At 40.2% G+C, this 26,711-nt stretch overlaps 1 protein-coding gene across 4 annotated transcripts in view; it reads left to right on the top strand.

Annotated features, from left to right (window-relative positions):
• Positions 1 to 26,711, top strand: part of PDGFD (platelet derived growth factor D) — a 141,846-nt gene that overhangs the window by 71,715 nt on the left and 43,420 nt on the right. Inside the window, exons 2-4 of one of the 4 annotated variants that reach the window (XM_033053347.1) lie at positions 12,883 to 13,069; positions 16,995 to 17,175; positions 17,837 to 17,878. In XM_033053347.1, coding sequence (XP_032909238.1) covers positions 12,883 to 13,069; positions 16,995 to 17,175; positions 17,837 to 17,878 — 410 coding nt within the window. Of the gene's footprint in view, positions 1 to 12,864; positions 13,070 to 16,994; positions 17,176 to 17,836; positions 17,879 to 26,711 lie in introns of all 4 variants that reach the window. The other 3 variants (XM_033053346.1, XM_033053349.1, XM_033053348.1) reach the window with 3 other exon arrangements.

The following is a 26,711-nucleotide window of genomic DNA, read 5'->3' as shown; positions in this document are numbered from 1 at the left end:
TATTTCAGATCATTAAAGAATGGGAGGAAAAAACCCCTAAAATCAAGTACCTTATACAGTAATCTGGCATTGACAAGATTTTAGGCAAATTTTGAAATAAGGCCCTGAAAGTGTCTATGTGTTTATGTCAGTAACAGATATTACATTAACTTTTAAAAATCCAGAAATGGTATAGCATCTGAGTGATTTTATAAATAGTAAACTGTGTATTTCAATGTCAAACTCTTACTTCAAAATCTGTGTTTTAGCTCTGTGCAGCAGAGGCAATTTTGTTCGAAAGGTGTGACCAGGAAAGGAAAAATCCATGACAGGAACGATGTTGGCTGGGTGAAAGCTCCTTTTAGGTCACTTGAGCAATACTGGTTTGCACTGACTGAGGAGCTGACATTCTCTTGAATCTCATGGGAGTCCCCAGTGCACGTGGGTGAGACTTTTAAGGGTGCCTGACTTACTGATCTCAGCAAATTCTAACACCACTAGAAGTGTGAAAAGAGTGAATGAAAATCACAGATTTTGCTGAATTCAGTTATTAAGTTTATGTACAGAAGATAATTTGAAAATTAACCATAAAAATTAACAATATATTAATATTTGTGTAGAAATAGATGAAAATATTTTCCTTTGAATCAAACAACTCGGTCCATGTTGATATAATTAGGAATCTTCCCCAACTCAACCTGCAAATCAAAATAAATAAAATAAATAAAATAAAATCATGCATAAGTTCTTCAACTCTGTTTAACAGGTCAGAGAAACACACCTTGAATTTTCCCTCTGAGCAGATTTAGTTCAGTTTCTTGTGAGTTCAGTGTATCACTGCACTGAGCACTTACTGCTGCTGCTCCTGCTCAGATTAAAGTTTTCTCCTCCACTTTTTACCCGCTTCTCTGGTCAGATCCTCAGCAGGTGTAAATAGCTGTGATCACTGTAGGGATGCTGCTGATTTACACAAGTAGGTGGTCTGGTTTCAGGCTGTCTTACTGTTCTGTGAAAATGGATTTGGTGAGCAAGCTTCTTTTGTAAATGTCTGAGCTGAGTTTATTAACATCTTAGTGTGTCTCAGACAAGCAAGGGTTGTTTTGTTTTTTAGTGTTTTCATTTTATTTCTTAGGAGAATGTTATGTTTATTCTTTCTTTATTACTTAAAGGCTGCTTTGGAGAAACAAATTGTCCATTGAGATGGGTTTAGTGGGGCATTTGTTTTGTTCTTGACAGAATGGTTCTCTGTATCCATTAAAAAGTAAGAACAAAAAAGAAAGGCATTTTATTTAGAGCTTTATGTACGAAATAACCAAGTAAATGTGTATGAAGCTAGACTTGAAGTGGCAGGTGGGGGACCACCAGTCCCTTAATTAAAATGACTGAATCAGGGAAGACTCTCAACCTTTACCTTGCACCTGTGTAGCAGACAATCCCTCAGCTGGTTGGGAACCTGGGGTTCTGCTGGGCTTTTAGGGTTTCTGGTTGCTTTTTGGGGAATGCCAGCACCTTCTGCCAGTACATGCCAGGACTGACCCTGCTGCTCCTCAGCAGGAAGGGAGAGAAGGATGGAGAGAGAGGGAGGATTGCCTTCTCCTTGGCAAATATTTGCTGCACAAATCTTGGTAATGTTTGCATATGTCAGTGTGGGCTTAAAAAACTCCTGCAGACCTGTAACTGAGAAAAGGGCATGGATATGGTCAGCCTGTGCCATTGCATACTCCATCCTGTCCATAGCCTGTGATGTGCTTTGGGAGCACACTGAGAGCCATGGCTCTAAAACGCTGCCCCTCATTTTGTGCAATGAAAGGGCAAAGACTGGCTTGGCAAATCTGCTGTGTGGGAAGGAGGTGGCCTGAAAGGTCTCTCTGTGATTCCACCAGTGCTCCTGCAGCCTCTCTTAGCTGGTCTCTGCTCTCCTCCCCTGCAATGTGGCCAAGTCCAGCATCTCACTGATCTTTGCAGCTGCCCAGTGCAGATGTGAGCAGAGAGGATAAATGGCTAATTGTGGAGTGTGTCAGTGTCCATAACAGCTCATGTGGGAACTTTGTTTTAGTAGCAAATGAGAAGTGAAGGTCTGAGAAAGATGGAGCTGTTGTGAGATGGCAAGCACCATGAAAATGCAAAAAATTAATCACCTGAAATAAAGTAAATCAGTACACAGATCAGCAAATGATAGGACAGTAGTGCTATGTAGAGTACTTAAACTGCTCACAACTGATTTTAGTAATGCAGGGAAGCTGTCATTTACCAAAACTGTCAGTTATTTAATTATAGTTTATATCAGATGATATTTAAGGTCATAGTTGTGGTATTTTCTTATTTACAGTCTAAACTATAAAAAGACCCAGAACATTTCACCCTAGGGAATCCAAAAATAGTTGCTGCTATTTCATTCTTATGGAGTAATCTAGAGCGTCTGCTGTAAAGCAGGACTTCTGAAGTCTCTAAATCAAGAAAGGTTTAAAATTCCATCCTTTAATGGACTGTTCTTCCATGGCTTCCATAGAAAAGACTGAGATAAACTAAGCAGGAGTAAATGAAAAAGGTTGGAAGTTCAAACAACAAAAAAAAGTGGTCTCTGGAATTCTTAGATAGAAATAATAAATAGAAATCAGAAAAATACAATTTTGACACCAAATTTGTCACTAATCCAACTTTCATACGTGTTCTTCCAAGATTATTTTTTTTTTTCTTTCTTGTGTCAAGTACATGACCTAAAACATTTTTCTGACATTGTGTATTTCGTTGCTATTATAAGTAGAGATGTTTTTGTCTTACTGGGATGTAATCCTAGATGTTGAAAAAATATGCAAAGCCAATTGAGTAAAAGCCACTTGTTTGGGTAGTCCAAAGAGTGCCAAGGTATCCTTATGCATTTCAAGCATTAGTGTGGAAAACAAGTTTTCACGGGAAATGGTGCAGTATGTCCCTGTCTCCCTTCAATAGCTCTGATAACAGGGTGTTCGTGAAATGATGTGAGAGTCCTGTATTTATTGGACTTTCTCACCCTTTTTATCTCAGTTACATAAGCCTCTTATCTGGCTCCTCTTTGGCCAAACAGCTGCTCGGAGCTGTGTTTAATAGTCAACACACAGCTGTGCCCTCTTGAGCCGACAGGACCTCAGCACATGGCACTCACCCAGATGTGCAGCATCAGTACCAGCACAGAACTGGGGTGAGACAGGAGTAAAAGAGTCCCCTTTGAACTCCCCATGCGAAACAGGTGGAGGTAACACGGTCTCACCTGCGAGCTGCAAGCCTTGTTGGCTTGGGTTTGCAAACTGGGTTTGGTTTGTTCACCATGTTTCTCTGGAAGCTTTAATGGGAGGGGGTGCTGATGCTGTCTCCTGGTTAACCTTAAGTCATCTCATGTGTCTTCTGAAAGCTGGAGTGAAATGTGTCCCTCGGTGTTATTGCTGGTAAGATATGTAGCCAAAGCTGGTTGAATAACCACTCAATTCCTTTTTTAGCCAAACATTTCACTGAATCCACAGTCAAAGGATGACTTTGAAGTTTGGCTTTGTCTCCAGTGCAATTGCACGGGGACTCCAGCTTTCCATTTAAAAGTGAGAGTTCATTGAAGGTCCATGAAAGTGAAGGATCATTTAATTACATCCTGATTTGCAAACAGTATACTCAGCCCTGCTCAGAACATAAAGATACATAATGTCTGCTCCCTGTGGAGTCTTAGTGAAGTCCTGGTTATCATTGCCTCCACGTAGGTTTCAGTGTGTTTTCATCTGCTCACGTAGGGTCTGTTGTGCCTCTAACTTAACAAACTGAAGAGTAAGTTAGGTTCTTACTATTTTTCATCAGCATCCCCCATACAGCCTAGAAGGAATGTTTCCAATAACTTCCTCTTGGTAGTGAGCCAAACAGCTGTTTTTCCAGAAAGGACTTGGGAAGCTGAGGTCTGTAAATCAAACCTTTGGAGCAAGCTCCTTTTCCAGTTTTGGTTTTGGCTTACAGTGGTCAGGATGTGTCAGTGCTGCTATGAGAGATGGTTGCTGCCTGTGGTACAGCAGCTCCTGAGCTTGTGGGCTATGCTGATACACACCAGTATCATCTTCCCAACCTCTGGTCCCCATATATTGGCAGTGAATGAGCTCTTCTGCACTTCAACTTCGTGTAGTTTCGTTTCCAGGTGAAGGACTACGGAAATGTCTAGATGATCCTTTGGTGCAAGGTCATAACAATAGAAGAAGACAACAGCCAAGAATTTTATGAGCCTGGAAAATTTGTTGAGTTGCAATATATGTCCACATGACAGCTCTGCAGCATTCTGATGCCAAACATCCAGAGAATATCCTTAGCCCTTACGGGAAAGATCCCCCGCACTTCAAGTTCTCAGTACTTTCTGTATGCATGACTTAAATTACTTTCCAGAGTGGGAATTTTGTTTCTCAACATGGGTTTTATCTAAATGATGTAAAGCTGCCCCTGTGGCCCTACTCTTGTTCTGCCTTCATGCCAGGAAAAGATCTCAATGTCTTCTGCTCTCCTTGCCCCAGTGCTGTGGTTTTCAGCAGAGGAAAACTGAGGCATGGGGGCAAAAAGGGGGCTGTGGTGTGCTCTGCTCTGAACTGTCAATGACTGATGACAGAGTGACTTGGAGTAGAAAGTAGGAAAGCTGCTGAGTCTTTACTTTTTTTGGCTAAATCTCGAGTCCTGGTCCTTGTGTCAAGAATTTCTCCTGCATTTTACCTCCATCCATTCCTACAAAAATGGACAAGCCATCTTTGAAGCAGCATCCAGAACCCATCCATCCCTTGAGAGGAGACAGAAATGGTCTGAATTCTTTTGAGCAAATAGAAGAATCACAACACACACTTCTGTTTCCTCGGAGAAGATTAAGCTGTGTCCTGATTTTGAGAAGAGAGTTCATTTTTTAACTGTTAGGTTAGTGTATAAAAAGGAACAGACTACCAACAATCATATTTAAAAGCAACGAGATCTGCCTTTTTTAAAAAAAGATTTAGGTAACTTTACGGTATTAGGTATTTAGTACACCTACCTTAAAGGGACTGAAATATCCCCACAAGCTTTTATCTTTGCACAGTTGATTGATATATGGACTCTAAGACAAAATCATGCCCATGGCAAATGCAGTCCATGGCAAATGCAGTCGAAGGAAAGGATCTCTGTTGGAATACCATTGCCAGACTTTCCATTATAAGAAGAGACCTTTCACTCCCTTTCAGAGATTTTGTATCTTCAGTGCTGACATAGAGGGTAAGGAAACATCATATCACAAGAGAAAATTGCCTTGATTTGTCTCTATGGAACAGATCTCCTTTTACTGCCTAATGTTCCAATGTGCGACCTCCACTGTGTAATTGCTTATCTATCTGCTACAATGTGATCAACTTGAGAAGACTTTCCTCTTTTGATTGGATCTTTTTCCTTCTGTCAACATTTTTCTTTCTGTGAGAAAAATTCCATGTCTTGTTCAGACTTAGAAGTGCTTGAGTGAAACAATTTCTAAAGCAGTATTTTAAAACAAATTCTCTTTAAAGATGAGCTATGCCAGACTTATGAGGCAAAAAGTCCTTTTTTGGTTGTAAAAACCTGAAAAATAATGAAGGGAAAACAGAACAGGAATATATTTTCATTGCACCAGGAGAATTTGAAGGAAGCTTCCCATAAAGGCCTACTTTCTTGAAGGCACTGCCTAAACAGGAAAATTTGGAGTGTGTGCTATTTCTTTGGAAAACATTGAGCTGATGTCCAGTGTTGATATTTGTGCTTAATAGCAATTGTGTCTCTAATTGTCACCATCTTGTCCGAGGCACTACACAAGTTTTATGTACCAGCCTTCTTACAAAGATGTTGGCACTCACTGCAAACATCTGCTTCAGTTATCATGTTTCCTTTAAGCTCTTTGCAGCACCAGGAGAACCATTTCGCTCTGTATTTCTTTTCTCACAGTTTCTCAAGGTTTTATGTGGTTTTATACTCATGATCATAGGGATATGTGCATTAGTCTTACTGCACATCATTAGAGCTACACATTCTTGATATAAACATTTTCCTCTTTCATATTTAATTGTGAAATCCCATGAAAAAAAATACACAGCAGCATTCAGTTTGCTGTTGGTTTAAGAGTCCGAGAGAGGTGCATTGCAACACTACCCACCCATCATGAAAGAACTAGCTGATAACAAAGTGTTTTATATGTTGGCCTAACATATGTTACTTTTCTAAAGTACTGTAAGACATTCAGGATGCTCTTTTGTGTAGAAGAAAATCTCTATCAAGAAGTAAAATAAAAACAAGTAATACAAGTCACTGCTAAAAGCAAATGCCTCTGAGTTTGGTATCTTTGTAAACATAATTAAGGAATTGTTTTCTCAGCATTCATCTGTGAAAGTTTAAGCAAAATCCTCACCAAAGCAGACAAAAGGAGAGCCTTCACCCCACCATAATGCAGTCCTGCCTGTTCTTCATTTCAGGACTGTTTTTTTAGTTCTGTATGCAAAATGCAGTTATGATGGTGACCATTTCGCCGTAGGGAAAATAGTATTATTAAATGCAAATAAAATTATGCTTATTATAGTGAGAAGCATAGAGACAGGCTGTCTCTTTGAATTATGTGCCTGGACTTCCTTATCAATTGCTCATTTAATAGTCTCATAAGTGGTCTTTGCTGAGGTCATGTTCAACCACAGATTGCCTGTGTACCACCAAGAGTAGTGGGGTTGCTCTGCACAGAACCACAGGCAGACTACTAACCCTTCTGTTACCAAATGGATGATGGCTCTGAATTGAATTTTAGATGTCTGGAGTGATTTCATTCTTTGATACCTTCTGTACTGGTGTTGTGCACTGGCTAATTTTATTTCTGTCAACTAAAGCTCAATTTTTGTTTCTTTTGTAAATCCTCTATGGATATATTCTTCTAGCAAAGATGTGCACACAGCTCAGGGACTTGGAGTGAGCTGATTGCATGTGAGGTCTGAATTTAGCTGAACATGCACAGAGCGCCTTTTGATATTGCCTCCGTGACAGAATAGGTCATGTTTTAGATTTGAGCTGTTACATTGCTTGGAGTATCTTTCATGCTCCTGATCAAAAGAAAAGGCCTGTTAGTAAGACAAGGAGCAGGTACCTGGAGCATCTTCTTTGAAGTCCATTGGCAAACCAGCCAGGTTGATAGTCTTTCATCAGCTCCTGTGGGATTTAGGTTCCCTTTTTGATTGCTCATTTGCTGGGTGGTAAGTAACATGTTAGGTGGTGTTAAATGCTGTTCTCATTTTTTGGGTCTTCATCCAGCAAACTCCTTAAATATGAACTTAACTACAAGTTTGTTGCATCCTTGAAATTAATGGGGTTATTGAAATTGTATAAACCTGAAAGCAACTTGAAGTGATGTTTTGGTTGGATCCACTGCCTTAATATACTCCTACAAATACATCCTTATACCGGATTGCTCTTTCTCAGTTTAGTGTCTCTGTAAGAGACAATTTGCAACTTTTAGCCTGGCTGGGATTGTGCTATACCTGTTTTATCACTGATCATCCCAATCCTTTCCTTCCTTTGGTTTGCCTTCTTGGAGAACTGCTGGTGAATTGTGATGGGAGCAGAGCTGACTTAGCTGAGTTAGGCTTCTGCCATTAAAAGGTCAGAGACGTCTAGGACTGGTACTACCATATAGTATCATATTGTGCATTAGAGAGTAAAGTGTGATGTTGTGTTCACTGTCTGGGATTTATTTTATTGTTAAGCAAACAAACCGCAAAAAAAATTAAAAAACAAATACAAAAAGTCTCCATTTTTAAGAAGGAAAATGACCTTCCAGTTTTACATCTTCCCAACAGGCTGTGACCAGATACAGAGTACACTATTTTGACAATGAACTCCTTCATCTTTTCCTCTGATTTACACAGAACTTTATGGATAACAAAGTTTCTGCTTAGTGAGGGGGCTGGGGGGGGAATAAAAAAAGCCAGCGACTGCCTGAACAGCCACATAAATACAACTTGCTTGGCATGCCTGTCCCCAAGATTAACTGATTTATGGTCTGGATTCAAAAGTGTTTTACTGTTCTTTGCTTCTCTGTGGATTCAGCTATTTAGATCAGGCTAATTTTCAACTGGAAGACCTGAAGAGCTATTATTCTCCCTGAAGGTTATCTCATTTGTGTAAAAACTGGTGGCAAACCACTGACTACTGTATTTTTTTTTTTTTTCTTAAGACAACAGCAATAGGGGAAGAGAATTATATCTGGAAAACTCCCACATGCAAAACCCCAAGGTCCTTTCCTGAAATAACAAATACTTTCACAAGTAATAGAATGAACTTCACCATGGTTCTCAGAAACTCTCTCCTCAGCTGTACCAGAGGATGAGCTCATCTGGTTACCCTCCATGGCATTTCAGAGGGTATATTTCTTGTCATAATACATTCAGAGTATGGTATTTTTTCAGCCACTGTGTCAAAGTTGGTTGGCCAACTTCCCCAAGAGGAAGATAGACAGATGCAAACTTACACAGAAGACAACACCTTAGAGAGTGAAGCTGGAATTCCAGAAACCTTAGAAAGGTGGAACTAAGTATTCAATGTTGTTGGTTAGGTCTTTAGACAAGGTAATTTTCTTAGTTCTTCTTTTTTCTAAAGGTATTGACACTTACAAACTCTCCCTGCTTGATATATCATAGAACAGATGTCAGATTAGCTATTAGCAGGTAGAAATTGCCTTTTAGGTTGATTGAGTTTTTAAAAATTATTATTACTATTTTGTCTGTAGTAATAGGGATGTCATGGCTAGGAGAAGTAGCTGTAAGAGGAAAGTGTTGACACATTGCTAAAGCTCACAAGAAGTACAGGCACACAGAGAAAACACAGGGTGAAATTTGTCTTTCTGATTCTTGCTGCTCCTGCAGCATGGCCTAGTTGGGAAAGGGAAACATGGGATATACTGGGCACACATGGTGGGAACTGTCTTGAGACAAGCATATTTTCCTAAGTATTGAACTGCACCTCCCCATTCCCACCCTGACACCCAGCTGTGCTCCTTGCAGGGGAGGAAGGCAAGCACTTTGGAAAATGCAACTGCCTTAAGCATTTAGATGGAAACTCCTCTAATTCGGACAGCTGAACTATCATGTATGCCATTATGTTTAAAATTAGTGGTTGCGAAAGAATTAAGAGGAAAAAAAAAAGGAGAGATTAGTTCAGATAAATAAAATATAGAGCAAGCTGCTTTGCAATCAGCTCAGACTCTCTACAGGGAATTGCCTCACCAAAAAGGATGTCTTCCAGATTCCTTCCCACTCATCTTCCTTATGAGATAGTTTTTCTCCCCCAGTGCAAGGATGCGTTTGTGATTCCTGCCATCCAGAATATCCTCCTTCTGTGTATGGCCTAAACGGCCTTTTTGCCTTATGACTTAGCACCTGCTTTTATTCATTGTGAAATGATTTTATATGCCATTTAGTGAATGTGACAGGCAGTGCATTATGCACTGCTGTGTTTTATTTACTCCCATAAAGCACCATGGAATACAGCTAGAATGCGACATCCAGGGCACTGAGTAGCGCTGCAACATGGGACAGCTCAGTGCCTTGAAAGATATGCTGTCCTTTCCTTTGCCTATATCTTTCATTAAGTGTTTTTTACCCTGACTTTCACCTTGGTGAATGTGTGATTTCCATGAGTTCCCCCAGTGTCTCTTCTGCTTAGAAAGGTCTTATTTTAGTCTCATAGCTGTTGGTACAAAAGGTAAGAGAGTTGCTCACATCTCCTCAAGCTGTTTGCCAGATGCTTGATGATTCATGAGGAGCCAGCCTTCTGGGAGCAAGTCTGGGTTATCAGTGTTCTGTCTAAGCCTGTTAACACTGGGAAATCCCAATGAAAATCCCCTTAAGAAAATTCAGTGTGTTTGATTACAGTGCTGGCTGCACCACTTCAGGTTGTAATTCAGTGCATGGTGAGAGGGGTGAGAGGGAATCAGGCTGTTCAGAGCTCCTGAAGAGTCTGCTCCAGCATCGGATGAGGGCTTCAAATAGCTTTAGATTGCATCCTGTGTTGGCTGTAGAAATGGTCTTTATGGCCAGTCTCATCAAACATACTTTCTTCCTTTGTGGAAAGGGCTTTTCCTCAGAGTGGATCATTTGAATATCCCTTATTTTACTATAGTAAGAATTTTCTCCCCATGCTTGTCTCCAGCCCTTCCTCTCCAATGACTTTATAGTTTACCATGACTGAAATAATAAGTCACTGCGCTTTGATTTTTAAGCTTCATAACACATGCAGCTCTATTGCTCCATGTACCTGTACAACTTGGATACTGCAGAGCTATGCCAGCCATGGCATTTCAGCTCTAGTCTTGGTCAGGCGTGACTGCCTTCCAGGCAGAGCACTGTAGTCTGTGGGATTCAGAGTTAAACTTAAATGAAAAGCTGTGACAGACCCTCTTTTTGATATGCAAGAGAGCAGGTAGTGTTCATTCTCAGTTGGTGTGCTGTGTGCGCAGATGTTTTGTTTGGGAGCATGTGTATGAGCACATCTCAGAGATACTGTCCCCACAACTCCACTTTCAGGAGCTGACGACTCAAGGGCAAAGCCTGTGGTAGGAGTGCCTGGGAACAGGGAACCTTTCCCTCAGAGTCATGAACCAGATTGAACCACACAGTGAAATGCATGGTGGCAGAGAGAAAATGGCAATAGTTTGCTGTCCAAGAAAGAAAAGTAAAGGACTCTCAGGTACAGGATAGTTTTGCCATGTTTTACTGCAGTAACTTTTGTTCTGACTTAGGGAATGGTTGTTTTCCACTAGAATTTGTTATCAACAAATCTGTTTTATTTTTATCCCTTTTCTTGGATGTTTTGGATAAAGTCCTGTGAAATATCTTGTCCTCTTGGTGTACTGGGTGTTTTCAGAGTCCAAAGGTCCTCAGGATTTCAGTAAGAACTCAGTAGTGTTGGCTGGACATTTTGTTTCATTCCAAATCTGGGGAGGAAAAAACCCCCACAGATGTCTTTTTTCCCTTTTTTTAGACTAAAAGCAAATACAAAACAGACTTCAGCATAGATGTCCCTGATTAAAATTGCAACAAAACTATTAGGTGGGTGGTCTTTATTTTCACCAAACTGGCACTTTTCCAATACAAATTGTTTGGTCAAAGTAGAACAAAACAAAACTGGCTAGTTCTGCACTTTGTGAGCTAGGGCTATGTTTGCTTAGAAAGGGTGGCTCAGAGTCTGAAAGCATCGTAGAAAGATGTCACAATTAGGTCTGTAGAGATAGTTTTATAAGAAACACAGACTTTTTTCTTCTGAGTTTCAGTTTGTTTGGAAGCTAGAATTACCGTGCTGTTAGAAGAGAACAATGAATTGTTGTTCGAAAACCATGCTTTGCTTACATCTGCATGCAGGAAGGTATTTGCAGCCAGGAACCAGTGAAAAGCTACCTGAAAAATAGATGTACTAATCATGAAATTTGTACCATTTCTCTGGATTCCTGTTTTCAATGAGCATTTATAAAACAAGTAAATGTATTCCATATAAAGAGCTTAGAAAAATTCAGTCACACTTTAGATTTTACTTTAAAAGTGAAGACAGATTAGCGTGTGAGACAGATGTCTGCGGCTGGTTACTTTGCTTTTGTATTTCCAGCGTTCACAGAATGGCTTGGTGGAGTTGTTTTCCCCCGATTTGTTCTTTTTCAGTAGCCAGATTCAGGAGAAGGCGCCAGTTTTCTCTTTCTATTGCTTGCAGTGGAACTGGAGGTTGACGTGGCATTCAGCAGAGTGCAGTGATGTTCTGTTTAAGATAAAGACACCAGAGTTTGGGTGTTTACATGAAAGCAAGCGTACAAATTCCTGTAGATCCCCAGACATCGTGTGGGGAAGGAACACAGGTAACTGTCCCACACTGTGGAGGCTCAGAGGTGCATGTCTTAACTGGGAACTGAAACCTACCGTGATCTGCATGTTGCCTTGGAGCCTTCTGATCCTCAAAGTGTCCACACACTGGAATTGTGAATGGATGGAAGAATGGTTGTTTGCAGTTCTTTGATGCAAACTGACCCAAATTCCAGTACCAGAAACAGCTGGGCAGTGCAAGTGCATGGGGCAACTGAGAAGACATTTTGACTTTTAGAGAGCTGGATCTTGACACAGTTCCTGTAATCCTTGGAGCCGGGGATTTACAGCAGCAGAGGTTTTACCTCAGTATAAGTAAACTTTAGCAACAATTGAATGTTTGCTCAGGCAAAAGTTGTGGAATTTTAATTAAGTAAAGACTTGACTATTTATCTTGAAGTTACTGAGTAAGATGGTTGATGGGACAGGATCTGGCCTCAGTTACATCAGTGTAAGCATGGAGTAGCTGTTTCAGTAAATGGACCATAGGCAGAAAATGGTTCACACCATATGAATAAAATCAAAACATGAACAGTAAAGAAATTTAAATTTAAATTCACCCATACTCACTTTCCTGCAGCCCTTCATAGGTGGTTTTGTTTAGGGGGCATTGTTCCCCAGAGCACAAAATTTGGGAAGCAGGACTGTTTACCTCTTTTATTTCAGTCTGTATTACTTCATTGTTCTCAAGCGTGTAGCTTTTATTAAAGTTTACTTCTGTTTTAAAACCAAAGTGGTGAGAATGACATTATATAATCAGTATAAATGTAAAAATAATTATACGTTTCTTGTAAAATAAAGAGTCTATATACTCGAGCTCTGTTGTTCTTACTGTTTAATAGGGGATTGAATTAAGAGAAAATACACTGTACTTCCTATTTAATAATAACTGCTCCTAGACCCAACTTTTTATAGACTTGAAATGGAAATAATTGTGCTGTGTTATAAACTGTTGTGTTTTTTGCCTTCCTGTAACTGGAACAACATACTAATTTCTACAAGTTGTGACTACTAACAGAGAGCAATCACCTCACAGACTTGTACCGAAAGGAAGACACCATCAGCGTGGCAGGGAACGGCTGCATCCACAGTCCTCGCTTCCCCAGCAGCTACCCCAGGAACCTCCTGCTGACGTGGCGCCTCCACTCCCCAGAGAGCACCAGGATCCAGCTGGCTTTTGACAATCAGTTCGGGCTGGAGGAACCCGAGAATGAGATCTGCAGGTGAGTGGCAAGTGTTTGCATAGGGCTCCTTAAGTCCCCCTTCGAGCTCACTGGCATGAGACTGCAAAGCTAAATCAGGGCATCTCTGGCCAGGTCTGAGATGTCCTTGCAAGGACAGACCTTTAAGGGGCTCTACCAGCTGAAACTGATCTTTTGAGTTCATAAATAAACTGAGCTGTCCTGAATCTGAAGCAGTTTTGTCAGGTTTTAGTCCTTCTATAACATTTTAAGCACAAGGTACTTGAGTGCTCAAATCCAGCTACCATAGCATATCCTACTTTATCCAACAATCCTACTTTAATAGGATTTTGTCCTCTGTCACCTCTGTCACGTTTCAGCCAGGCAAGAAACATCTTTTTCAGTAGGTGGAGGGCTTTAGAAGGTTTGAGTGAGTACGTAAGTGTTTATTTTGGGGTGTGAGGGACAGAAAAAAATGCTTTGAAAAATATAATTATGTTCAAATTACTTGCTTATCTTTAGTTTTACTCTTCATTGGTACAGTTCCTTTTAAAACTTTTAAATAAAGGTCCACAGACATCAGCGTGCTGATGCATGCTGATGTGTCTATAAATCTATCAAAGCCTACCCTACTATATCCCAGTTGCTTTGGTTCCCCTTTTAAGCAAAAGTGACCTTAAGCTCACATGATCTGGCTGATTATCCTAGGTGGATAAACTGTTTTGCATGAGTAGAGTACAGAGGTGAATCTTGCCAGCATTCACTAAAACAGCATAAATCCATGTGTTTGTATTTCTTTTATTCAGCTCTCTTTTCTGTGGGAGAAGACAGGCTCAGGGTTCCCATGCCCTCTGAAAGGCAGATTGCTGTGATGCTACTTACTTAAAATGCTCAAATCTCAGCCTCCAACTCTGCCTGATCATGTTGTTACTTGCACCTTAACTATGCAGAGAACTTGGTTGTTAGTGTTTCTGCACACCCAGCCTCTTCTTATCTTATCTTTGTCAATTAATTTGTGTTTGTAGGGTTTGGCATCTCTGCAGGCATTTTACAGGGTGGATTTCTTTCTCTTTTTTTTTTTTTTTGTTAAATTTTCTGCATTACTGATAGAGGGAACCATTCCTGCAGGTTTGTTTTCCATGTAGTAATAAAAGAATGCAGCCAAAATTTGGCTCTCCTTCCCTGCTCCTTGGCAGGTCTGCTCTGGTGATGTTGGTCCAAGACCAGCAGCAGAGTCAGTAACAACAGTAACCTCCCAGTACCCCAGCGCTTTCCCAGATTCAGAGCCTAATGCACACAGAAGCGGCCTGTTAATATTTACATAGTGGATAAACTGTGGCTGACCTGAAAGCATTGCAACTCTGAAACAGAGGGCTAATTTACTGTGGAAAAAAAGATGAAGTATTCTCTGTCAAAAGCCATTAAAGGTGGTGGCACAGTGGGGGAAAGTCAAGCTGTTACTGGCATTGTGTACTTGGAGAACATCTTGGAAGACAGTCTGCTTGCTTTTTCCAGAGCAGCTAATTTAGAATGCAGTGAAAGACAAAGTCCTTCCATCATCCATAGTGTCTGTAGAAGCTGGAGAAATATCACATCCTTTTCTGAAGTAAAACTTTCCCTAGAGTTTCTGGAAGACCTTTATTTGGGTAGTATTACTTCCAGAGTGAGGAAATTTTTTGGTCAGACTGCTTGTGATGGCTTTAAGTCTGTTAAGTACTGTGTGCAGCTGGATTTTTTGCTAATGCTCAATATATTTTTCAAAACTAGATACTTTCTCCAGCTTCAGTGCCTGACAGTCCCTGCAGTGCTGCTTTAGAGAGACAGCCACGACTGTTTTAATTGAAATGAATGCTGAGAACTGGGCATATGCTTGAATGCTGGGCATACTGAACAAGTAATTCAGGACCTCTGCATCTTACCTTGCTTTTGTATTTGCTTTTGACCTTAAGCTTTTTTTTCTCCAGAAACTTCCTAGTGTTTTCTTTCAATTTTTCATTAATGCTAATTATTGTAATTTGCATACTATTAAGACTGAACTGATGGAAATTCATTCAAGCTGAGGAATAAAAAGGTATATTTTAGTAGGGCTATATTTCTGCTGAGCTTCTGAAGAAGGAGAGGAAATATTCAAGGTCTTACAGAACGTTCAGAAAGTGCTGTTACCATTTCCACAGGCACTTGATAAGACATGATTCTGAAAAGCCTCTGAGGCTCCTTGGATGCACAGAAGCAACTGAGAACATACCCACTTCCATGATCATTGCAGCAAAGCCTCTGCTGTTGAAAGCAGATAGAATCCTTGAAAGTCCATGGGTTTTCCCTGGTTTTCCTACTTAGTCTGGCTTCTGGCTTCCAAAGTGGGGAGACCAGTCAGGACAACTTTCACCCAAGCTTACAAGGTTATCTCCTGCTGACCACCACAACCCCTTGTGTTGCAATCAGCATTCACAGTTCTGTGCTGCCCAAAGGGTGGGGATGGAGCTTTGGGAGCTCTGCTGGGTACCAAATCCATCACCACCTGGGAGTGGGAGCTGGGGATGGTGGAGAGAGATTGAGACAAGTTTACTTCTGCCTGGAACTAAATTCTGGTGTGTTACAAAAAAGGAATATTTCAGCAGAGTTTGGGCAGATTTAAATGGTCATGGTGGATCTGTTATTTTCTGTTCTGTGCAATTTGGGGTTGTTGAATACAAAAGCAGCAGAGCTGATATTCTCAAACCACATAGTACTTGTGGTTTTCTTCTCATGGGCTCTCAGCAGAAAAAGAAAAGCATGTCTGTTATTTACAGAGCTATTCTGTAAACTAGGCAAGGAGGAGGGTGCTTGGCCCACAAACCTGGGGGTAGGGAGCTAGCAAGAATCACTTAAGAGTTCTGACCTCCCTCTTTGGAGGGAGCAGATGCTTTGATAATAGAAAGCATTCCTGGTAAAGACCTCCAGAGTTTTAAGGCTTAACTGTACTGTGAGGATGGCACTCAAGCTTCCCCTCTTGTCATCACCTCTGCCTTGCTGGCAGCAATGTGTGGGGCCTAATTCTGGCTCAAAGATATTGAGAGATGTTTTGTCGTAGATTCAGTAAAAGCAGAACTTTATTCTCTGTCCCCATTATTCTCCAGCTCAATAACTGTACTCATTTTTTTATTTATTTATATGGTCATTTATATCCGAGCCGGTGAATGCACAGGCTGGAGCATTGTGTCCGTTCATCCCTAGGGTTTAGTGCCTTCTGCTCCTGGCAGAGCCCTCTTTGGGCTCAGGGAACTTCTGCTGTGGCACAGATGCCTGGCCAAGATGTGACTTTTCACAGAACACTGCAGCACACAGAGCAGCAGCATGCTTTCCTGCTTGAAAGCTAGGCATAAATCTTTCCAAACCAGCTACAGGAGCAATGTGCCACCTACAAGGAAAGCCCTGAAAAGCACCTCTCAGTGGCCTGCACTGCCCTGTTTCCCTCCAGCATCTTCCTTTGCTCCTGGCACAGTGGCTGCCCCTCTCTACCCCTCTGACTGACAAAGCAGGCAGGTGCCTGTGGCTGCTGCTGCTGCAGGGAGTTGGGTGACCACCAGAAAGTTCACAAATGCTTGCAGCTGCTCGGGTTGGGCAGCTTGCCTTAAATAATATTTTATCAGGTCTCTAAATTATTTACCCACGACATGAAACGCAATGTGTATACTTACTGTATACTAAGCGCATGCAAGTGCCTTTTATTGCTGCTTTAACATGGAAGCAAATACTGTCATGTTCCAGGAGCACAGAAATCAGTCATTTGAGCACTCAGGCAGTAGCCTGCAGCTTAGTGTATTTTGTGGCACACAAACTTGTCCACCAATTGTAATATTTAGTCTGATGATTTGGAGTGGAGAACAGGGGACAGTTGTCTTTGTGTCTCCAGCTGTGCTCCTGTCAATTTGCAGGCACCCTCTGTAACCAGAGTCAGCAAAAACTGATTCTTCATACTCATTTTCAGGTATGACTTTGTGGAAGTGGAAGATGTATCAGAGACCAGCACAGTTATTCGAGGACGGTGGTGTGGACACAAGGAAGTACCTCCAAGAATAACATCAAGAACAAATCACATAAAGATAACCTTCAAATCCGATGACTACTTTGTGGCTAAACCTGGATTCAAGATATGTTACTCTCTTGTGGTAAGTCTCCTAGGGATAATAGGGGTAAGAGACAGCTTGCAGTGTAAAAGAGCATCAGTTCTTGAAGATTGAATGGTGCAGCTAACTGTGGGATCAAAATACTAAATGACTGAAAGTAATTTTATTCCAGCAACTGCTTTACTGCAGATCAAAGTATTTCTGACATCATGTCATTAAATATAAAATAAAGTAAAATTCAGTTCAAGATTTACTCTAATAACATTTTTCAGAAGCACTAACACATTCGACACTAAAGCTGCAGTGCCGCTGCCTTGAGAGATGCTGCAGAAGTAGCAAAGAAATGGCTGCTCTGTGAACCCCTTTTTCATGTTCATTCGAGGTCAAATAACAATACCTTGAGGGGTTATGACTGTGATTCTCAGCTGAAGAGTAGTTTATTCTGCATGCAATAAAAGTCTGCATGCAAGACAGTGTGCTAAGGCTCAGACTGTATTTTTAATCAGATATCAACATACCTCTGTATATGCAGAAGCATTAGTAGTGTATCATGTACTGTTTCAGTGACATGAAAACCTCCTCTTTGTTTTTATTTTCGTTTTGTTTAAGGGAGCAGGAATGCTCAGTACTCTTAAACAGACTTTGATACAAATACGTATTCCTTTGTATTGCTCTGATTAATATTATGATGCTTTTGGTGCAGTGTAGCTCGAAAGAGGCAGATTTTGCAAACACTCAGGAAATGGTAAGCAATAATTTATTCTACTGTCATCATTATATTTTCCTATCCATCACACTTCTTATTCCCTTTTTATTCAATCCACTGTCCTTTAATAAGAATAAGAAAGCCTGGAATAGCAATAATGTTGTAACAGGAAAGATTCATGTTTGAGTCATTTCACTTCCACCTCTTGGCTTTGCATGCTTGTATGCCTGTGTATGCTAAAAAGAGTCCATAAACAGCACATTGTCAAGACAGAGCAAAGCTATAAAGATTTTGCTCCCTTGCATTTGAATTGTTAGGCTTCTAGTGGAGTAAGGCATTAAATTGTAAGTACATCCTGAGCTCTAATTTGAAGATAATCTACTAAAACTCAAATTCTGGCAGAACAGTCTATGAAAAACCACTGGGCATGAAAATGAGAGTGAGGCAGCAGCCTTCCTTCATACTGTTTGTATTTCAGCACAGCCACAGAAACTCTGCTGCATTTAGCATGTTTTATTCCAGAGAATATACAGCTAGTCTGATAGTATTAGACTTTCCAAAAATGAATGTTATCACTAATAAGACATGGGACTCTCTGCACTAGAAAGCTCAGAAAAGGCTACTGTATTTATCTCATTTCAAAACTGTGAGTAAACAGAGAATTTGCAATCTCTCAAATCTATTTACAAGAATAATCTCTAAGTGCACCCTCTGAAATGCTGCTTTATTTCAGAGAAGAGCCCTGTACAGGTGATTGATGGTATGTGTGAGGTGGGGAGTGATTTGCACTTAGCTGCTCTTCAGATTCCGAGCCATCCATCCAAAAACTAGAGGATTAATACTGAGCAGAGTCAGCCCTTACTCCACAGTCCCCACAATTGCCTAGAGTGCAGTTCATAGATATCCTGAGCACTGCTGACCCCTGAAGGTTGGACTCACTGTGTGTTTCTGGTCGGTAAAGCAGGGAGCATTAATGAAGCATGGAAAAACATATGGTATTTTTTATGAGATGAAATTAAGGACCCTTTTTTTCCTTCCCTTCCTAACCTTCTCCAGCAAAGGGCTACTTCTGGGGCCTTTCTTGGAACATGGTGCACAAGATGTGCAAATCTCTTAATTCCCTTGCATTTTCTTACATTTGGAATTTGGATCTGTGTGGTAGTGGTTTATTTGTACACCAGACTCTGATAATTTTCCAGAGAAAACAAAGCAAGTGATTTGGAACTTATTGATCAGCTCCATCTTCTGTGCATCGTGCCAGAATGACTGGGTGAATTTCTCAGTTACTCATGCAGCCAAACAGCCTTGCAGCCTGACTCTTTGACCTCTCATTTATAAATCTTCAGGGAAGTCAGTGAAGTTCACTACATTTGATGCAGATCAAGCTTTTACTTCGATCAGCACTCTACGTGAGGCACCACAGAACTTAGCAGAAATATCCTTCACTATCTTTGTATACTTGTGTTTTCCTGTTAACTTCACATTTCAGTACCATTTAGAGAAACAAAAGGGGATTATTTTTCTAGAGAAGATATAAATTAGACTTGTATCACTTGTATCATGTTTGCCCTTGTGAAACAAGGTACAGAAAGTAAACATGCTATGTAGGATGAAAGGGCTCGATGGGATTAGAACTCAGACTGATTCTGGGAAATTAGACCCCAAAGATACAAGGATGGTCTGTAACAGTATAAGGTTGAAAACTATATGGATACGTGTGACTATTTAACTGTGCCAGTATAAGATAAGGGACAAGGGACAGGGGAGAAAAATCTCTGAAATAAAGTCTGACCATCTAATTACAGAATTTAGGAGCTTTTGCTTGCCAAGGCTGTCTCCCTCCTCCTTCTTCCTCCTCCTCTTCCCTCATCCTCTGTGTCGTGGCACCTCTGTGTCTGCCTCTCCGCTCTGTGGATCTGAGACACTCAGAAGGTTGAAGGGGGAACAGTGATGGTGGTCCTGAGGGCACAGGAAAGGTCCATCATGCTGCTGCCTGCTGCCTGTGCTAGATCTGCTCTTCCCTCCCAAAGTTACAGCACTCCCTGGAGTGGGAACTCCAGGCTGGACCTGGCTCCAGGAGTTTGTTAGTGTGTTGAGTGTGTCCCACATCTCACTGCTGACCTCAAGTTGCCTAGGAGTCAAAAGTGTCCAAAGCTTTCTGGAAAAAGTTCCTCCTCCTCTGTGCTGGCTGCAGAGGTAGGTGTGCACAGCTGTGAGTCTCTACACTCCGCACTTCACGTTCAAAGCCCCCAGTTGTAGCTGTGCAGTTTGTTGGCTTAGTCTGGGTATCAGTAGAGAATTTTTTCCCTTGAATCTCCTTAAAAATTGCCTTTTTCTTTAAGCTTCACAGATCTAGAGCAAAAATTGTCTGGAGGAAGACCTAGACAGCTATTAGGCATGAACCTCATTTGATTGTAAATATGTTTGAAATTCCTCCCTACTATATCACTCAAAGCCATTATTTCTCAATATTTTTAATGCTTTTTCTTGATTGAGTTACCTTAAAAATATTAAATTGTATTGTAGAAGGCACTGAGGTATTCTAGCATGGCATTTTATTTGCTTGTTTGTTTGTTTGTTGGATTTTTTGTTTGGTTTTTGTTGGTTGGTTGATTGGTTGGTTGGTTTTGTTACAGTATTTCTTACTCTAAGGACATAATCATTCACACAAACAGTGTAGAAATCCATGAAGCAGAAGAAGAAAAATTTATATAATCCCCTCTTTTCTTCTGAAGTTCTTTCAATGTCATAATTCTGGAAAGGAGTGTTAACAAGATTGGATCCCATGTTTTACAACTTAATTTGCATGGACGTTTAGTGAAATAGTCTAGGAACTCATTCAGGATCATGTTTCAACAATAAAGGTGAATGTTTGGAATTAAAATTCCCAACTCTGCATCTAATTTCATTTTAATGAGACAGCTAGAAAATGTTGGATTCCATTTGCTAATTACAAACATTGCTTTAAGTTTATTGTAACAGGCACATAGTTGCTGTACATTTATAACAATAAATTCCTATTGCCTTACTAATTGTTTTGTTAATCCTAAATGAAATCCGTACTTAGGAATTTCGACTGAAATCATTATTGGAAACCAGGGCTAAAAAACTAGGAACATATGAATATGTCTTTATATAAACATGCATTTATATAAAGATGTGAGGTTACATATACATCCTTTTACATACACATATACACGTGGACATGTGGTATTAAAGAGGAGAACATAAGAGCATTTGTCCCAAGATAAGCTTATGCATCAAAATATGTATCAGTGTGTTAAATCCTAAGTAATTTTGCTTGTTTTAAAATGAATTTTTTTGGATGAGGAAGCCATAAAGAAATTAATGGAATGGAGGAGAGAGGAACTTTGAGTTTGGATCCATATTTGGAATTTTACAGGGAATAGCTTTCTGCTAAACACTGTGCATGTAGGTCACCACTCCTATGATCAAAAAGAGCATTAGTCATAAACAAGGGTAAGACACCACAATAAAATTCAATTACTTTCCCCTGAAAAGAATATTGACCAGCCAAAGTTGTCTCAGATTCTAGGCTTAAACTGTTTAATACTTGTCTGTTAAGTTCAGAAGAAAACAAGCAAAATTGGAAGACCAATCAGAAAATGAAAATGAGAAAAATAAGAATTTGATCCTGATAGTTGCACTCACTACTATCACTCTGAATGAAGTGACTGGCTCCCTTGTATTTTACTGCACTTGTCTGCACAAGTAGTGCAGCAGCAGGCTTAAAGGTTTTTTTTAAATAAGTCAATAAATAAATGCCCTTAGGAGTTAACATGATCACAAAAAGACTCACCAGTGGGAATACAGATTCATAAAGATCATAAGGAATGATTAATTCCAAGCCGAAGCCAGTCTGGAAGCTGCATGAGTCTGCTGCTGTACTTCTGGTTTAACTTGTCACTTATTCCACAGAATGGATAGATAATTCATTTCTGTATCCAGGACAAAATATTCTGCCTGAAACTCCATGTAATATATCTCATGTGACAACAGGAGTGATAATGGTGCATCTATACCTTCCCTGCTATTAGATAGTCGACAGAAGGAATCCCAGTAAATTGCTGGGAATATAAAAGGTAAGAATAGGGTGGTGTGGCATGTCTTGGTTCATAAAGTGGTCAAACATGAAATAGATTTCATGATGAAGAAAGAAGAACTTAATTGTGGACCTTTTATCAGTTCTTCTGCTACTTTCTCTGATTTCAGTTTTAATTGCCTGTTTATGCTAGAGAGCAAAAACTTTTTATAAGTACAATCCATGTGCAAAACACATAACACTCTGTATGATGAAACTTCTGTTTTCTTAAGTTCTGACAGAAAACTATTTTCTGTGTTTTGCTCCAGGCATACTATCCTCATAAAATTATCCGCCAGAGGCTCATCTTTCAGGAGAGAAGTAATTAAGTCCCAGGTTCTAATTAGATAAGACTTGCCCAAAATCTTTAACATTACTTCTCCAACTTTACAAGCAGGGAATTTAAGAGATTATCTATGCATAATTTATTTTTTTTTTTACTTTGGATGATGTTAAAATTTTTAAACAGCAACATAAGATGGCAGCATGTTAAAAAAACATATTACTTCTCAGTGCATCTTGAGACACGGAGTATCTCAGAGTAATTTTATATGGAGAGTAGGAATGCTTTCCATTTAATAAGGGCTCCTGAGAATCCAACAAACCTCAACCTGGTGCGTAATTCACAGGACCTAACCGGTCCTTCAGCAAAGTTTGATAAAGAAAGGAAGGTGGCATGGTAGAAAAGCAAAGCAGTGTGGTTGGCAGGCACATTTTGGTTCTCCAAGCACTCAGAGCATAACAAAACATAGTGAAGGATACAAAAAAAAGCAAAAAGTGGGAGTCGGATTGCTTGGCAATAAAGGAAGGGTATTCATAGATTCAGAAGGCATATCTGAATGGTCAGTTTCACAGGCAGCAGTGGCTGCTCCAGGGACTGCCAAAGTTTCTAATTAAAAGATTCATTCCGACATTTGCACCAGCCAAGAGCTTTTTCTGCCTTCAGCATCCTATCACACCTTCCAAAACCCTAGATCTTTATTAATTCCCAAGTCTTGTCCAGCCAATCTCTTTTCCTCCAGGGTGGGAAAACTTGCAGGTTTTCAAGTCTGAGATGCACCAGCTAAACGCAGTGTATGAGTCACAGGGAGCCTGGGGGCTGCAGCCAGAGCAGCCAAACCTGACATGACCCAGCCTTTCACAGTCAGTTGTCCCAGACTGCATTGTCCCCCAGTGTTCCCTAGAATTGGTCCTAACATGGTACTTCTCTTGGCAGGTCTGATGCCCCTTCCATGTTTACTCTTGTCTCAGACACTAAGATCAGTCCCAATCGTTCTGCTATGTGACTCTCTAAATTTTAAACTTCATTAGAAGTCTCCCTGTTTTGTGTCTTTATTTATAAAGCCATTCAAAATTCAGAGATTTCAAGGAGAAGAGGAATCACGTACCAGCTTGGCATTAGAGGATGCTACAAGTACTAGAGGGAAGGACTGATATGGGAACATCCAGGAATGGCTACAAAACAGTGGCAGCAGCAAAGACAAAGGAGGACAATTAAGTATAGTCCTAGTTCAGAAATAAAGGTTTTTGTGGGTAAGGCAAACATAGTAGAAGAGTAAAGTCCACAGAGACAGAGAAGCCAGCAGAAACACCAATGCCATGCTGGGAGAGGTAGGTGAAGCCCCAGACAAGCAAATATTCTTGAAAACAAAAGTAAAAAATGCAAAATAAAAGTACAGAGAGGCTGTGACTAACAGTGTCAAACTTCTTGAGCACACAATGAAAGAAGGAGGGTGTCCACATGTCACTTGCTCATTACAGTCACATGAATGCAGTTTCACTTGGACTAAAGAGGATGAATGGCAATAAGGAAACATTTTTAACAAGGTGACGAAGGGAAGGAAGGATTTCTGTAACCCAGGGGAGTCATGGTGCCATGGTTTGGAAGGAAAAGAGGAAAATGAATGAGAGATTTTAAAGAGAAAGTGGACTTGAAATAAGAAAAACTGTCCAGGAAAGGAGGGAGGGCAGGTATGGATCAGGTAGAAAGCAAGACAAAAGTAAGACCATTTCACTAGATCAGCCTCTTTTGGCAAAACCTCTGACTGTGAACTTGAGGACTGGGTTAGATTATATTTCAAAACTGAAAAGAGTCAACTGGGAACATGAATGAGGAATTGAGTTATGGCCAGGGAAATAGACCTTCTTGAGAGAAAGATAGCAGAACCAGAAGCAGTGGGACCATATAAACACACAGAAGCTCCTGGAAGCTGTCAGACTTCAACTGATAAAACAATTGTTTTAATCAGAAAGGAAAATAGACCTTAATGCCTGTGTTTTTTCAGCTGCAAGCATGTGTACCTGGCAGTTTCGTTGTTTGAACAGCATGAGGGAGAGCTGGCCATTTGCTTTCCTCTCTCCTTGATTTGTTGACAGCTCAGTTAAAGTGTGGCTTTCTTTGCAGGATGTTGTCATTGGTCTGTCTTAACATAGCAGTAGTGCTGTTATAGTCCAATTCCTGCTGAAAATGCTGCATCTTAACCCCAGTCATGTGCTATACACTGAATGAGAATTCACCAAACTTGTGGTGGTGGCCAAGGATGAGGAAATGCAGCACTTTGCACCTTCAAAGGACTATATAAACACAAATGTGTTATTTTCAAATCCCGTGTCCTGTCTCAAATGATTTATTCTAAGAAGACTTAGAGGCATTGTTCATTTCAGACAGCTTTAGATTTTGAATGATGGCATTTTCTGCAGTCAAAACTTACCTGTTTAAAGAATTACTGAGGAAATTAGTGACCCAGAGGAAATTTCCACTATTCCAAGATAAGTTCAAGGTACAAAAGACACCAACAGGAAAAGATCATTATGTGCAGTGTAAGAGAGTTTCTTACCTATGTTAGGCAAAAATAATCAGAGACTCAAAAGCCTTATTCAGTATGAAGATTATTTCTTGCAAAATACAGCAGAAGCAAATTGGAAAATGCAAATTCCAAGAAGCACACATTGGTATTAGCAATGAGATCATAGCATGTAATAGGAGAATAAGAGCCACAGGAATGTTCCAGTTGTTGGGAAGCGTGTAATACTGAATAGCGACTTCAGTATTTTAATTGAATGAAGGGAGCCATGGTATCATAGCAACTGGCCATGATCTTGTATTTGACTAAGTGAGGGCATGTGTGAAGATTCACAGTAAATTGTCTGCCCTGTTAGCTTTCATGCTGTTGTGGTTTAAGCCCAGATGGCAATTAAGCACCACACAGCCACTCACTCACCCCCCTCCTCTCTCCACCCTGCCACCCTGGTGGAATTGGGAAGAGGATCAAAGCAAAACTTGTGTGTTGAGGTAGGAGCAGTATAACAATTGAAAATAAAGTGAAATGCAGTAATAATGATGATAACAAACAGTAAACAAAAACTGATGGTCTGTGGTGTGGAATACCCCTTTGGTCAGTTTGGGTCAGCTGTCCCAGCTCCCTCCCAGTTTCTTTTGCATGCCTCTTCACTGGCAAAGCATTAAACTAGGAGAGAAAAGAGAGTTCTTGACTTAGGATAAACATGACTTAGCAAAAAACCTAAATCTGTATGTTATCAACACCATTCTCTTTCTGAACCAGCACTCTAATAGCTACTGAGAAGAAATTAACTCTACCCTAGCTGAAACCAGGACACATGCCCATATTGCTTCCTGTTTCATATTCACATTTTGGTCATAATGTATCTGGATACATAAAAAAAATTCAATATGAAAGCTAATCTTTTTGCTGTTCTTCAAGTGTCAGTTACAGTCAAGCAATCTCTGTTAAACAGAAATACAGAGTACATGAAAATCAGACTTCCAGTGAGCCAGAGTTCATGATACTGGTTGTGGCAAATTTGTTCTATTGGACGAGTAAGAAAATAAACCCATTCCCAAACTTGGCAAAATCTTATGTAATTGTTTTATTTAAGAAAACAAATCGGTGATTCCTAGTAGTCTAGGAATCTTCAGAATTAACTTTGATTACAAAATAGATGGAAGATATTCAAGGTATTTTTAATTAAAACTACTCTGGGTAGATCAGTCAGTTTTAATGAAGATTTATTACTTAAGACATTTTTTAGAGCTTGCCAGTCTTAAAATCCATAATTCTTCTTACCAAGTGTGTTAGGCAGCTTTCTCATGGTATCTATAAAGCAATATTTTTAATTAACATAAAATATGTGTAGGTAGCAGAAAGTTAGGATGGATCCAACACCAAAAATCATAGTGCATGAAATGGAGGGGTACATTTTATGTAATGCATATGCATAATAAGCATAACCTGGGAGAGGACAAAGACCACCCTGTTCCTTGACTTTGTTTCCCATGTCTGTGCAAACAAACAGAAGATATAAGGAGCTTGGACCTGGTGTTTTGACACTATATAAGAGACAGACTAGTCACAACTTTAATTCAGTTTCTGTTACTAGACATAGAAATATCGCTAATTTGCCTGCTTGGAGTTGGCCATTAGGAAGACACAAGAAGGAGAAATGGGAGATGCAGTAGCAAATTGAGCCTGCCATAAACAGTGCTGCTGGTAGACTTGTGATCCTCTTTTGTATCTGCACGAAAGAGGAGGGTTAAATCCAACCATTCTCCCCTGCCAACCCTAAACAGCTCATCAGTATGCAGGAACAGGTGAGTTTACACTGTCAGACTTTTTTAACAGCACTCGTTATTAACCTGTCGATCACATTAGCTGTTTGAAAAGCAGAACTATTTTAGACTGTTGACTTGAGGACATAATGCTATCTCTGTAAATCCATGCTCTGTCCTTTACTTTCACTTCAGCAACAGCT

This window comes from Catharus ustulatus, chromosome 2, assembly GCF_009819885.2.
Source record: "Catharus ustulatus isolate bCatUst1 chromosome 2, bCatUst1.pri.v2, whole genome shotgun sequence".
Classification (NCBI taxonomy): domain Eukaryota; kingdom Metazoa; phylum Chordata; class Aves; order Passeriformes; family Turdidae; genus Catharus; species Catharus ustulatus.
The sequence above is the reverse complement of the archived record's forward strand: the minus strand, read 5'-3'. Positions and strand labels throughout refer to the sequence as shown.